General features: G+C 56.1%; 1 protein-coding gene and 1 non-coding gene across 2 annotated transcripts; one reads left to right on the top strand and one right to left on the bottom strand.

Annotated features, from left to right (window-relative positions):
• Nucleotides 1-1,103: 1,103 nt before the first annotated feature.
• Nucleotides 1,104-1,177, bottom strand: TRNAT-AGU (transfer RNA threonine (anticodon AGU)). The gene has a single exon. It is a non-coding gene; the product is annotated as a tRNA-Thr (tRNA).
• A 6,585-nt stretch (nt 1,178-7,762) lies between these two features.
• On the top strand, nt 7,763-14,034 carry LOC135460929 (DEAD-box ATP-dependent RNA helicase rde-12-like). The gene is made up of 2 exons (XM_064737905.1): nt 7,763-7,792; nt 11,317-14,034. The coding sequence occupies exon 2, from the start codon at nt 11,322-11,324 to the stop codon at nt 13,116-13,118; it is 1,797 nt and encodes a 598-aa protein (XP_064593975.1). The 5' UTR covers nt 7,763-7,792; nt 11,317-11,321; the 3' UTR covers nt 13,119-14,034.
• The last annotated feature ends 427 nt before the right edge of the window (nt 14,035-14,461 follow it).

The raw sequence follows: 14,461 nt of genomic DNA on the forward strand, positions 1-14,461 counted from the left end.
CCCCAAAAAGACCCCCAAATCCCCCCCAAAAATCCCCCCAAATCCCCTCAAAAATCCCTCAAAATCCCCCCAAAAATCCCACAAAAAATCCCCCAAAAATGCCACAAAATCTCCCCAAAAATCCCCCAAAACCTCCCCAAAAATTCCTCAAAATCCCCCCAAAAATCCCACAAAAAATCCCCCAAAATCCCCAAAAAAAATCCCACAAAAAAATCCCTCAAAATCCCATCAAAAAATCCCCAAAAAATCCCTCAAATCCCCCCAAAACCTCCCCAAAAATTCCCTCAAAACCTCCCCAGAAATCCCTCAAAAAGCTCCGGAACTGCCTCACAAAATTCCTGGGTTTTGCCCAAAAATGGGAGATTTCCCCTCAAAAAAGGAATTGTACATGTTTAAATTGTGTTTGTGTCTTTTCTACACCCCCAAAAATTGGGGTGAACCCCAAAAAAAGGGGATTGTCCACCAAAGATGGGGTGCGGGGAAAAAGACGCCGGCGGGATTCGAACTCGCGACCTCCCATTTACTTTATGCAGAAGCTTTAACGAACGAAATAAACCCCTAAAATTCGGATTTTTTCGCCCATAATTTGGGGGGTTTTTTCCCCAAAATTCTTCCGTTTCCCTTTTAATTGAATATCCACCATGAATTTGGGTTGTCCCCCCCTAAAAAAGGGGGTGCCCCGGTAAAAGGCATCGGCGAGATTCGAACCCGGGACCTCCTTTTTACTTTAATCACATATTTTAATCAAATAAACCCCTAAAATTCGAGTTTTTTCACCCAAAATCCGGGGTTTTTTTCCCCAAATTTCGGAGGTTTCCCCTCCAATAGATTGTCCCTCTTTAATTATAGGGGTCTCCCCCCAAAAAGGGGGTGCCGCGGTAAAAGGCACCCCTGGGATTCGAACCGGCGACCTCCCATTTACTCTAACCAGGCGTTTTAAGCAACCAAATAAACGTGTAAAATTCGAGGATTTTTCACCCAAAATTCGGGGTTTTTTACCCAAAATTCAGGACTTTTCCGCCCAGTGGTGTATTCCCCATTAAACAGGGGGTGTCCACCTAAATTGGGGGTGTCCCCCCCAAAAAGGGGTTGCTCCGGATAAAAGGCACCGCTGGGATTCGAACCCAGGATCTCCTGTTTACTAGACAGGCGCTTTAACCAACTAAGCCACGGCGCCGCCTGCCCCGCTCGCGCCGCCGGCTCCTTCCCGCGCCTGAAGCGCGCATGCGCGGGGGACGCCGTGCAGGGAGGAATTTTTGGGGTATTTTTTTGAGGAATTTTGGGGGGGATTTGGGGGAAATTTGGGGGTGAGAGTGGTGGGAAATTGGGTGGGAGAATGGGGGGGGATTTGGGGTGGGATACGAGTGGGATTGGAGGGATTTGGGGAGGATTTTGGAGTGGAATTATGGGAGAACTGGGGGGATTTTTATGGGATTTTGAGGTGGGGTTTGAGGAGATTCTGGGGGAATTTTTGAGGAGGATTTTGGGGTGGGAATAGGGGAATTTGGGTGGATTTTTGACGGGGGGATTTGGGAGAATTTTGGGGGGATTATGGGGGGATTTCGGGGCATTTTGGGGGTTACGATGGAGGGAATTAAATGTGGGGAACGATGGGGTGGGATAAGGGGAGGGATTGTGGGAAAATTTGGGAAAAATGGGGAGGAATGAGGGGGAGAATGAAGGGAATTGGGGGAGGAACTGGTGGCAAAGAGGGGGAACTGGGGGAGAAAATGTGGGCAAAAAGAGGGAATGGGTGTGGAGATGAGAACTGGGACAGAAATTGGGGGAGTAATGAAGATTTTGAGGGGCAATGGCGTTACTGGGGACACTGGGAGCAAAACCAAAGCTTGCAAGAGCAGCTACTGGGAGGAACTGGGATGGCGAGCGACAATTCCGGGCAGGCACGCGCCACCACGGAGTGTCACTCGTGTCACACTCGTGTGTCACATGCACGTATCACATGCTTGTCCCTTCCTGCCCGAGGTCAGTCTCGAACCCCTAGTTCTCTGCTTGGCGGGCGGCGACGCTTCCGCTGCGCCACGGGGCCGCCGGCGGAGCCGGCGCGGCGGGAGCTGCCCCATTGGTAACGGGATTGGTTTTTATGATGGGAAAGGAATTTGAGGAGGGGTCTTGGGAGTCCTGAGTGATTTTTTGGGGGCATTTTGGTGATTTTTTGGGGGTGATCTTAAATTTGAGGAGGAGTCTTTGGGGTCTTCAGTAATTTTGGGGGGATTTTGAGGGGATTTTTGGTGATTTTGGGGGGGATCTTGGGGGTCTTGAGTGATTTTTGGGGGGGGGGATTTTTGGGGGGGGTTTTGGTGATTTTTGGGGGAGGGGGCGGGGCTGCATTTCCCGCTCAGCCGTTGCCATGACAACGTTGAGGGGGGGGGTTGGGGGGGATCCCGATTTTCCCCTCCCCCCACTCGGGGTCACCCCCAAGGACGGCGGGGGGGGGAAGGAAGGGGGGGGGGGGGGCGGCTCGTGCCGCCCCCTCCCCCACCCCTTCCCCACCCCCCCCGCCACACGTGACGCCGCGATGACGTCACGCCCCCCCCCCCAATCCAAAAGAGGCGCGTGGGAACGCCGGGGGTGGGGGAAGGGCGGGGGGCGATGCCGCAGGGGTGAATCATCGGCGGGGGGAGGGGGAGGGGCGGGGAAGGGAGGCCCCAGTGGGTCCCCACGGGCCCTATAGAACCCTATGGACCCTATAGACACCTATAGAACCCCATAGAACCCCTTCGGACCCTATAGATCCCTATAGGACCCTATAGAACACCCTCGGACCTTTTAGACACCTATAGACCCTATAGGAACCTATAGAACCCCCCCCAGCCTATAGAACATCCGCAGACCCTATAGAACCCCATAAAACCCTATAAGACCCTATAGAACCCCCCCCATACTCTATAGAACCCCTTCCATCCTATAGAATTCCCCAAAAAATCCCTCCAAAAATCCCAAAAATCCCCCCAAAATCCCCCCAAAAATGCCACAAAATCTCCCCAAAAATCTCTCAGAATCTCCCCAAAAAGTCCCCCAAATCCCCCCCAAAAATCCCCCAAAATCCCCTCAAAAATCCCTCAATATTCCCCCAAAATCCCCCCAAAAATCCCTCAAAATCCCCCTCAAAAATCCCTCCAAAAATCCCCAAAATCCCAACAAAAATCCCACAAAAAATCCCCAAAAATCCCCAAAAAAATCCCACAAAAAATCCGTCAAAATCCCCACCAAAAATCCCCATAAGGTCTCTATGTGTCCCTGGACCATATAGATCCTTATAGACCCCTATAGGACATAGCCCGACCCTATAGACCCCTACAGGAATCTACAGACACCCCCTGGACCCTATGGATCCCTATAGGGCCCTATAGAAACCCTGTGCCATATCCTATAGATCCCCCCATAGCCCTCATAGCTCCCCGTAGCCCCCTATAGGTCTCAATAGGTTCCTATAGGTCTCTATGGGTCTCTATAGGTCCCTATAGGTTCTTATAGGTCTCCGTAGGTTCTTATAGGTCTCAATAGGTTCCTATAGGTCCCTGGATGTTCCTATAGGTCTCTATGGGTCTCTATAGGTTCCTAAAGGTCTCAATAACTTCCTATGGCTCTCTATAGGTTCCTATAAGGCTCAATAGATTCCTGTAGGTTCCTATAGGTCCCAGTAGGCCCCCATAGGTTCCTATATGTTCCCATAGGTCTCTGTAGGTTCCCATAGGCCTCTCCACGTTCCTATAGGTCTCAATGGGTCTCTATAGGTTCCCAGAGGTTCCTATAGGTCTCTATAGGTTCTTATAGGTCTCCATAGGTTCCAATAGGTCTCAATAGGTTCCTATAGGTCTCTATAGGTTCTTAGGGGTCTCTATAGATCTCTATAGGTTCCTATAGGACTCTATAGGTTCTTATAGGTCTCTGTAGGTTCTTATAGGTCTCCATAGGTTCCAATAGGTCTCAATAGGTTCCTATAGGTCCCTGGATGTTCCTATAGGTCTCTATGGGTCTCTATAGGTTCCTAAAGGTCTCGATAACTTCCTGTGGCTCTCTATAGGTTCCTATAGGGCTCAATAGATTCCTGTAGGTTCCTATAGGTCCCAGTAGGCCCCCATAGGTTCCTAAATGTTCCCATAGGTCTCTGTAGGTTCCCATAGGCCTCTCCAGGTTCCTATAGGTCTCAATGGGTCTCTATAGGTTCCCAGAGGTTCCTATAGGTCTCTATAGGTTCTTATGGGTCTCTATAGATCTCTATAGGTTCCTATAGGACTCAATAGGTTCCTATAGGTCTCTATAGTTTCTTATAGGTCTCCATAGGTTCCAATAGGTCTCAATAGGTTCCTATAGGTCCCTATAGATTCTTATAGGTCTCAATGGGTTCCTACAGGTCCCTGGAGGTTCCTATAGGTCTCAATAGGTTCCTATAGGTCCCTATAGTTTCCTATAGGTCTCAATAGGTTCCTATAGGTCTCAATGGGTTCCCATAGGTCTCTATAGGTTCTTATGGGTCTCTATAGGTCTCTATAGATTCCTGAAGGTCCCAATAGGTCCCCATAGGTCCCTATAGGTCTCAATAGATTCCTATAAGTCTCTGTAGGTTCCCATAAGTCTATATAGGTACCCACGGGTCTCAATAGGTTCCTCTAGGTCCTTATAGATCCCTATAGGTCTCAATAGGTTCTTGTAGGTCTCAATAGGTTCCTATAAGACTCAATATGTTCCTATAGGTCTCTATAGTTTCTTATAGGTCTCAATAGGTTCCTATAGGTCTCTATAGTTTCTTATAGGTCTCAATAGGTTTCTATAGGTCTCTATAGTTTCTTATAGGTCTCAGTAGGTTTCTATAGGTCTCTATAGTTTCTTATAGGTCTCAATAGGTTTCTATAGGTCTCAATGGGTTCCTACAGGTCCCTGGAGGTTCCCGTAGGTTCCTATAGGTCTCTATGTGTCCCAGTAGGTTCTTATAAGTTTCTTTAGGTCCCTATAGATTCCTATAGGTCTCAATGGGTTCTTATAGGCTCCTATAAGTCCCTATAGATCTCTATAGGTCCCTATAGGTCTCAATAGGTTTCTATAGGTCTTAATGGGTCTCTATGGGTCTCTATAGGTCTCAATAGTTCCCCATAGGTCCCCATAAGTCTCTATAGTTCTCTACAGGTTCCTATAGTTCTCTATAGGTCTCAATAGGTTTCTATAGGTCCCAGTGGGTCTCTATGGGTCCCTATAGGTCCCTATAGGTCTCTATAGGTCCCCGTGGCTCCCCAGATGGCCCCGGTCCCCTGTAAGCCCCCCCTCATCCCCTATATCCCCTATATCCCCTGCATCCCCTACAGGCCCCATAGCCCCCACATCCCCTATATCGCCCCTATAGCCCCTATAGGCCCCATATCGCCCCTATAGCCCCCATAGCCCCCATCCCCCCCCCAGGGGTGGGGGAGGGGCGGGAGCTCCACACGGGCCCCTCCCCCCCCCCAGCAGCTGCATTGGTGACTCACCGAGGCCGCAGTGCTGGGGGGGGCACCTATGGGGGCCATAGGGGACCGGGGGGGGGCAGGGGGCCATGGGGACCTATAGAGACCCATAGGAAACTATAGGAACCTATAGGGAGCCATAGGAATCTATAGGATTCTATAGGGACCTATGGGGAGAGCCAGTGGGACCCATGGCAGAGCCAGAGAGGGACCTATGGGGGCCATAGGGGACCAGGGAGGGGCAGGGGACCATGGGGACCTATAGAGACCCATAGACACCCATAGGAACCTATAGGAACCTATAGAGACCTATAGGGACAGGCACGGGGACCTATGGATCCAGTGGGACCCATGGAGAGAACCAGAGAGGGATCTATGGGGGCTATAGGGGATGGAGGGGGGGGCTCGGAGAGCCATGGGGAGCTATGGGGACCCATAGGAACCTATAGGGATCTATAGGAAACTATAGGGACAGGCACGGGGACCTATGGATCCATTGGGACCCATGGAGAGACGTAGGAATTCTATAGGGGAGATCCATAGGGACCTATGGACAGCCAGAGAGGGACCTATAGATCCATAGGGGGACCTATAGAGGGACCTATGGGGATCCACAGAGACCCACAGAGAGACCCATGGCCACCTATAGATCCATAGGGACCTATAGAGAGACGTATGGAGAGATCCACAGGCGCCTATAGGAACCTATGGGATTGGTGTGGGGACGTATAGAACACGTATAGGGACCTATAGGAGCACCTGTAGATGGGTGTGGTGCTTATGGACGGACAGACAGACACAGGCCGGGGTGGAGGGGGTGTGGAGGTGTATAGGGGGAGTGTGTAAGGTGTGAGTAGGGTGTGTGTAGGTCCATAGGGGTCTATAAGGATCTATAGGGGTCTATAGGGGTGTGTAGGGGGTGTCCATGTGTGTCACAGCCCCCCCAAAATTCACTCCCCCAGCCCCATTGACCCTCCTGCCCCATTTCCCCCCCCCCCATTCATGCCCTGCCCCATTCACCCCTTCCCCATTCATCCCCTTTGAGCCTCATTCATTCCCCCCTGGCTCCATTCATGCCCCAGTCCCGTTCACCCCCATTCACCCCCGGCTCAAATTCACCCCCAGCCCCATTCATCTCCCCCTGCCCCATTCATCCCCAGCCCCATTTCCCCCCCAACCCCATTCATTCCCTCCCTTGCCCCATTCATCTCCCCCAGACTCATTCATGCCTCCACCCCATTCACCCCCAGCCCCATTCATCCCCCTACACCCATTCATTACCCCCAGCACCATTCACTCCCAGCCTCATTCACCCCCTGCCCCATTAATTCCTCCCTGCCCCATTCATTCCCTGCCCCATTAATTCCTCCTTGCCCCATTAATTCCCCCCCAGCTCCATTCATTCACCCCCAGCCCCATTTCCAACCCGACCCCATTCACCCCCCAGCCCCATTCATCACCCCCACCCCATTCATGCCCCCACCCCATTGATCCCCCCCACCCAATTCATTCATCACCCCCCACGTCACACCCTCAGCCCCACCCCATTCACCCCCCATTAATCCTCCCCAGCCCCATTCATTCCCCCAGCCCCAATTCACCCCCAATCCCATTTAAGTCCCCCCAACCCCATTCATTCATCCCCATTTAACGCCCCCACCCCCCATTCTCCCCACCCCATTCATTCCCCCAGCCCCAATTCACCCCAATCCCATTCATGCCCCCAACCCCATTCATACCCCCAGCCCCATTCATGTTCCCCCAGCCCCATTTCACCCCCCCCAACCCCATTCATCCCCCCAGCCACGCCCCACCCCCCCCCCCCCCCTCCCCCTCCGCCCATTCATCCCCCCGAGTCCATTCATTCATCCCTCCGCGGCGACGCTCTCTGCGCATGCGCGAGGTTCCCCCCCTCCACGACCCCACCCCTTTTTTTTTCCCCAGGCCCGGCCGGATTTTTATGAATGGGCCATTGACGTCATCGGAGACCCCCCACGTGGGGCCCCCGCGCGTATAAAGGGGGCGGAGCCGGCGCTGTCCGCGGTGCTGAAGGGCGAGACGACGGCGAGACCACCGCGACCCCTCCCCCCCGTTTTTCTTTCCCCCCTTTTCTCACCGCGACCCCTCCCCCCACCCCTATCGCGACCCCCCCCCCTCCCTTATCGGGACCACCCCCCACCCCCGCTCGGAGCCACCTTTCTTCAAGCCCCCCCCCCCCACCCCTCCCCAAAATTTTTGGCGCCCCTCCCCCACCGAGGACCGCCCACCCACCCCCCCCAGGCTGGAAAAGGGGGGGGAACCCCCCCGGATCGGCTGAGACCCCCCCGGAGCCGGTAGGAGCCCCCTCCCCATTTTGGGTTGATTTTGGGGTGGGGAGGGAGGGGGATTTGGGTGGGGTTTCCCCGCATGGGGGGGTTTTTTTGGGGTGGGGGGAGGGCGCGGGAATTTGGGGTGGGGGGAGGGGTGCGAGGAGCCCGTGGGCGCGCGGGGATGGGGGAGGGGGGGCTGGGCGAGCGTGGGAGCGATGCTTGGGGGGGGGAGGGGGAGGGGCGGGATCCTCGTGGGTGTGGCCGTGGGGGAGGGGAGGGGGAGGGGGATGGGGCGGGGGGAAGGGGGGAGGGGGGGGAGGGGTCGCTCACGTGCGGGTGAGGGCGCGCGCACGTGAGTGGGCGTGGTCACGCGGGCGCGCACGCGAGCGATCCAGGTGTGCTCACACGTGCGTGTGTTTTCTCTGTGTGTGTTCACACCTGTGAATTCCATGTGTGTGCTCACATGTGTGTGCTCTGTGTGTTCACACCTGTGAATTCCATGTGTGTGCTCACAGGTGTGCGTTCCGTGTGTGTTCACACCTGTGCGTGTGTGTTCCGTGTGCTCACACCTCTGTGTGTGTGTTCCAGGTGTGTGCACGCCTGTCTGTGTGTGTTCTGTGTGTGTGTGAGTGTCCCCTGGGGTTGTGTGTCACCGTGTGTGTGTCACCGTGTGTGTGTCACCCACTCTGCGTGTGTCACCCTGCGTGTGTCACCGTGTGTGTGTCACCCACCCTGCGTGTGCCACCCTGTGTTTGTCACCATGAGTGTGTCACCGTGTGTCACCCACCCTGCGTGTGTCACCCCACGTGTGTCACGTGTGTGACTGTTCCCCAGGTGTTCACAGTGTGTTCTCTGTGTGTGTCACCTGGGAATGTGTCACCGTGAGTGTGTCACCGTGAGTCACCCTGCGTGTGTCACCGTGTGTGTGAGTGTCCCCATGTGTTCACACCTGTGTGTGTGTCACCCTGAGTGTGTCACCCACCCTGCATGTGTCACCCCGCGTGTGTCACCGTGAGTGTGTCACCATGAGTCACCCTGCGTGTGTCACCCTGCAGGGTGAGAGTGCTCCCGTGTTCACACCTGTGTGTTCTGTGTGTGTGTGTCATCCTGTGTCACTGTGTGTGACCATGAGTGTGTCACCGTGTGTCACCGTGAGTCACCCTGCGTGTGTCACCATGAGTGCGTCACCCTGCAGGGTGTGTGAGTGCTCCCCAGGTGTTCACACCTGTGCGTGTGTTTTTTTTGTGTGCATGTCACCCTGTGTCACCGCGAGTGTGTCACTGTGTGTGACCATGAGTGTGTCACCCTGTGTCACCGTGAGTCACCCTGCGTGTGTCACCATGAGTGCGTCACCCTGCAGGGTGTGTGAGTGTTCCCCAGGTGTTCACACCTGTGCGTGTGTTTTTTTTGTGTGCATGTCACCCTGTGTCACCGCGAGTGTGTCACGGTGTGCATGTCACCGTGAGTGTGTCACCCTGTGTCACCGTGAGTCACCCTGCGTGTGTCACCATGAGTGCGTCACCCTGCAGGGTGTGTGAGTGTTCCCCAGGTGTTCACACCTGCGAGCGTGTTTTGTGTGTGTTCCGTGTGTGTTCACACCTGTGCATGTGTGTTCTCTGTGTGTGTGTGTGACCTGGGACCTTGTCACCATGAGTGTGTCACCATGCGTCACCGTTGAACATGTCACCCACCCTGCGTGTGTCACCCTGCAGGGAGTGTGAGTGTTCCCGAGGTGTTCACACCTGTGAGTGTGTTTTGTGTGTGTTCCGTGTGTGTGTCACCTGTGTGTCACCGTGAGTGCGTCACCCTGCAGGGGGAGTGTGAGTGTTCCCCAGGTGTTCACACCTGTGTGTGTTCTGTGTGTTCACACCTGTGAGTGTGTTTTGTGTGTGTTCCGTGTGTGTTCACACCTGTGTGTGTTCTGTGTGTTCAAATCTATGTGTGGTTGTTCACACCTGTGTTCACACCTGTGCATTCCAAGTGTGTTCACACCTGTATGTATCCTCTGTGTGTAGTCACACCTGCGAGTTCACACCTGGGCATTCACACCTGGGCATTCCATGTGTGTTCACACCTGTGCGTGTGAGTTCACACCTGAGCATTCACACCTGTGTGTGAGTTCACACCTGTGTGTGTTCTGTGTGTTCACACCTGTGTGTTCACACCTGTGTGTGAGTTCACACCTGTGTGTGAGTTCACACCTGTGTGTGTGTGTTCTGTGCGTTCACACCTGTGTGTTCACACCTGTGTGTTCACACCTGTGTGTTCACACCTGTGTGTGAGTTCACACCTGTGTGTGTGTTCTGTGCATTCACACCTGTGGGTGAGTTCACACCTGTGTGTGTGCGAGTTCACACCTGAGCGTTCACACCCGCGCGTGCCCCACCTGTGCCCTCACACCTTGGGGGAAACCCCCGGAGGTGCCTGGGGGGACATGGGGGGGGGTCTCTGGGGGGGACACAGGGGGGTGACACGAGGAGGACACAGGGGTGACACGAGGGACATGGGGGGGGTCCCTGGGAGGGGTCTCAGGGGGAACATGAGGAGGACACTGGGGGTGACACGAGGGACATGGGGGGGGTCCCTGGGGGTCCCTGGGGTGGTCCCTAAGGGGGACAACGAGGAGGACACGGGGGGTGACATAAAGGGACAATGGGGTGGGGTCCCTGGGGTGCCACGAGGGACATGGGGAGCGGTCCTGGGGGTCCCTATGGGGACATGAGGAGGACACTGGGGGTGACATGAAGGACATGGGGAGGGGTCCCGGGGGGTCTCTGGGGAGATCCCTGGGGTGTCTCTGGGGGTCCCTTGGGGAGGAAATGAGGAGGACACAGGGGGCAGTCCCTGGGGGTCCCTTGGGGGTCCCTGGGGGGGTCCCTAAGGGGGACATGAGGAGGACACGGGGGGTGACATGAAGGACATGGGGTGGGGTCCCTGGGGGTCTCTGGGGAGATCCTGGGGTGTCTCTGGGGGTCCCTTGGGGAGGAAATGAGGAGGACATGGAGGGTGACATAAGGGGACAATGGGGTGGGGTCCCTGGGGTGACACGAGGGACATGGGGAGGGGTCCCTGGGGTGGTCCCTAAGGGGGACACGAGGAAGACACAGGGGGTGACATAAGGGGGCAATGGGTGGGGGTCTCTGGGAGGTCCCTATGGGGACATGAGGAGGACACAAGGAGTGCCACGAGGGACATGGGGAAGGGTCCCTGGGGTGGTCCCTAAGGGGGACATGAGGAGGACACAGGGGGTGACACGAGGGGACAATGGGGGGGGGGTCCTGAGGTGACACGAGGGACATGGGGGGGGGGGGTCTCTGGGGGGGGGTCTGGGGGTCCCTGGGGGGGAAAACGAGGGAACGCCAGAGTGACAAAACCACTGCTGGGGACGGGGGGGGGGGACACAAGTGACAATGTGAGTGTGGGGGACACAATGACATCACCAACGCCACCACAAGTGGGGACAATGACACCGAGGGGTGCTGGGGACCTCCCCCCTCCCCAAATTCCATCTCTCACCCCCAAATCCCCCCCCCCATTTTTTATTCCAGCCACCATGACGCCCCCACCCCGCCCCTTACGCAGCGCCGCCCTCCTCCTCTCCATCACCCTCCTCGTCCAGAGCCGCCCCCAACCCACCCCAGGACCCCCCAGGACCACCCCGACAACAACCACCCCTCCCACCAGCCCACCCACCCCTCACTCCATCTCCAAACGCTCCCCGCCTTCATCCTCCTCATCCTCCTCCCACCCCTCGGACGTGCTGAAGGAGCTGCAGGAGCTGGGGCGGCTCCGCGCCGAAGCCAAACGGGACCGGCAGCGGGACCGGGAGCGGGAGCGGGAGCTGGGATGGGCGAGCTCGCGGCAGCTGCGGCAGCAGCAGAGCCTGGAGCACCGGCTGCTGGAACGGCGCTACCAGGAGCTGGCCGAGAGCCGGCGGCAGGCGCAGGCGGCGCGGAAAGCGGCGGCCGAGGAGGAACGCTTGGCCGACCTGGCCTCGGATCTTCTGCTCCGCTACCTCCTGAGAGGGCCCGGAGGCGTCGTGGCCGAGGATAAACGCTCCGAGGAGGAGGAGGAGGAGGAGGAGGAGGAGGAAGGGTTTGGAGGTGGGAAGGATGGGTTTGGTGGTGAGGAAGAGGATGAGGAGTTTGGTGGTTATAAGAGGAAGGATGGGTTTGGTGGTGGTGACCTCAACGATCTTGGTGGCTACAAGGGCAAGGACAGGTTTGGTCTTGGTGAGGACATCAATGATGAGCTTGGTGGCCACCAGAGCTACAAGAGCAGGTTTGGCCTCAGCAATGACCTCAACGATGACCTCAATGATGACCTTGGTGGCTACAAGACCAAGGACAGGTTTGGTCTTGGCGATGACCTCAACGATGACCTCAAGGATGACCTTGGTGGCCACCAAACCTACAAGACCAAGGACAGGTTTGGCCTCAGCAACGACCTCAACGATGACCTTGGTGGCTACAAGGCCAAGGACAGGTTCAACCTTGGCAATGACCTCAACGATGACCTCATCGATGACCACCAGACCTTCAAGACCAAGGACAGATATGGGTTTGGCAATGACCTCAACGATGACCTCGATGACCACCAAACCTACAGGACCAGGGACAGATTTGGCCTCAACAACGACCTCAACGATGACTTTGACGTCTACAAATCCAAGGACAGGTTCAACCTCGATGGCTACAAGGGCGGCTACGACGCCAACGACGCCAACGAGGTCTTCAAGGTCAACCGGCGCTTCAAGCTCCGAGGCGGCGCCAACGATGACCTGAAGGCCAACGATGACCTCGGTGACAACTTCAAGATCAGGGGCGGCTTGGACGACCTCAACGGCGGCTTGGAGGACAACGAGATCCTCCCGGCGCGTGGCCACCGCGGCAACCGGATCGCCACGGCTTCATCATCATCATCATCATCATCTTCAGAGGTGACCACCGGCGATTCCGAGGAGGTGTCACCACAAGACCCGGCCGAGGTGGACGAGCTGGACCCCGGCACCATCGACCAACTGATCGAGCTGTCCAGCAAGCTCCACCTGCCGGCCGACGACGTGGTGGACATCATCCACGACGTGGAGCAGAAACGCAAAGAGGAGGAGGCCACGGGCTTGGGCATGGCCATGGCGGCCATGGGCGTGGTGGCACCGGCCGTGGATGAGGAGACGCCGCCGCCGCCGCCGAAGGTGCCGGGTCGGCTCCCCAAATCCAGGATCCGGCCGCCGGAGCAGACGCCGGCCAGGACTTTGGTGCCGCGGCGTCCGCCGCCGCCGCTGAGGGATCGCCAGGTGGAGAAATATCTCGAGAGGGTTTTGGGGAGCCCTCCCCGGGGGTATCCCTGAGGTTTTTGGGGGTTCTTCCCCCCCAAAAAATAAACCCCCCAACCCCCCCATCCTTCCTTCCTTCCCACCCTCCCCATGCTCGGGTGTGTTGTCCTCTCCCAGTTTGTCCCAGTTTGTCCCAGTTCTGATTGTGGAGTTCCTCACCCTGTCCCGGTCTCATGGTTCCAGTTGTCCCTCCCAGTTAATCCCAGCTCTGCCCAGTCCTGGTTCCGGTTTGTCACCATTCGGCCCTTGAGGCGCCCAGTTCCTCCCAGTCTGTCCCAGTTCCCTCCCAGTTCTCCCAGTCCCAGCCCCAGTCCCTCCCAGTTCTCTCCCAGTCCATCCCAGTCCCTCCCAGTTCCTCTCAATCCTCTCCCAATCTCTCCCAGTTTATCCCAGTCCCTCCCAGTCTGTCCCAGTTCCTTCCAAGTCCTTCCCAGTCTCTCCCAATTTTCTCCCAGTTCCCTCCCAGTCCATCCCAGTGTCTCCCAGTCTGTCCCAGTTCCCTCCCAGTCCCCCCCAGTCCATCCCAGTATATCCCAGTCCATCCCAGTTCCCTCCCAGTCCCTCCCAGTCCATCCCAGTCTCTCCCAGTTCCCCCCAGTCTCCCCCTAGTCCCTCCCAGTTTATCCCAGTCTGTCCCAATCCTTCCCAGTCCCTCCCAGCCCTCTCCCAGTCCATCCCAGTCTGCTCCAGTTCCCTCCCAGTCTGTCCCAGTCCCTCCCAGTTTATCCCAGTCCCTCCCAGTTCCCTCCCAGTCTATCCCGGTCTGTCCCAATCCTTCCCAGTCTCTCCCAGTTCCTTCCCAATCCCACCCAGTCCCTCCCAGTTTATCCCAGTTCCCTCCCAGTCTGTCCCAGTTCCCCGCGGGGGGGTTGCCTGTAAATAACCCCCCAATGACGAATTTTGCTAACGAATAAAAGCGACTATTTTAGTACGAGTTCCTCCCGTTCTTTGGGGGGTGGGGGCAAATTCCGACCCCCCCCGGGGCAAATTCAACCCCCCTGGGGCAAATTTGGACTCCCCAGGGGCAAATTCAGACACCCCAGGGGTAAAACTGCCCCAAAAAGGGGTCGAAATAACTCCAAAAAAGGGAATAAATGACACTAAAAAGGGAAATAAATGACCCCAAAAAAGGGCAAATTCTGCCCCCTGGGGCAAATTCGGACACCCCAGGGGTAAAACTGCCCCAAAAAGGGGTCGAAATAACCCCAAAAAGGGAATAAATGACCCCAAAATTTGAATAAAGGACAACAAAAAAGGGAATAAATGAACCCAAAAGGGAATAAATGACACCAAAACCAGAATTATTTACCCAAGAAAGAGAATAAAGGACCCTAAAAAGAGAATTAATGACCCCAAAA

Source organism: Zonotrichia leucophrys, unplaced genomic scaffold (assembly GCF_028769735.1).
Source record: "Zonotrichia leucophrys gambelii isolate GWCS_2022_RI unplaced genomic scaffold, RI_Zleu_2.0 Scaffold_128_129040, whole genome shotgun sequence".
NCBI lineage: Eukaryota > Metazoa > Chordata > Aves > Passeriformes > Passerellidae > Zonotrichia > Zonotrichia leucophrys.

Coding starts and splice junctions, on each gene's coding strand:
- LOC135460929 (XM_064737905.1), top strand. CDS start 11,322: ATGACGCCCCCACCCCGCCCCTTACGCAGCGCCGCCCTCCTCCTCTCC.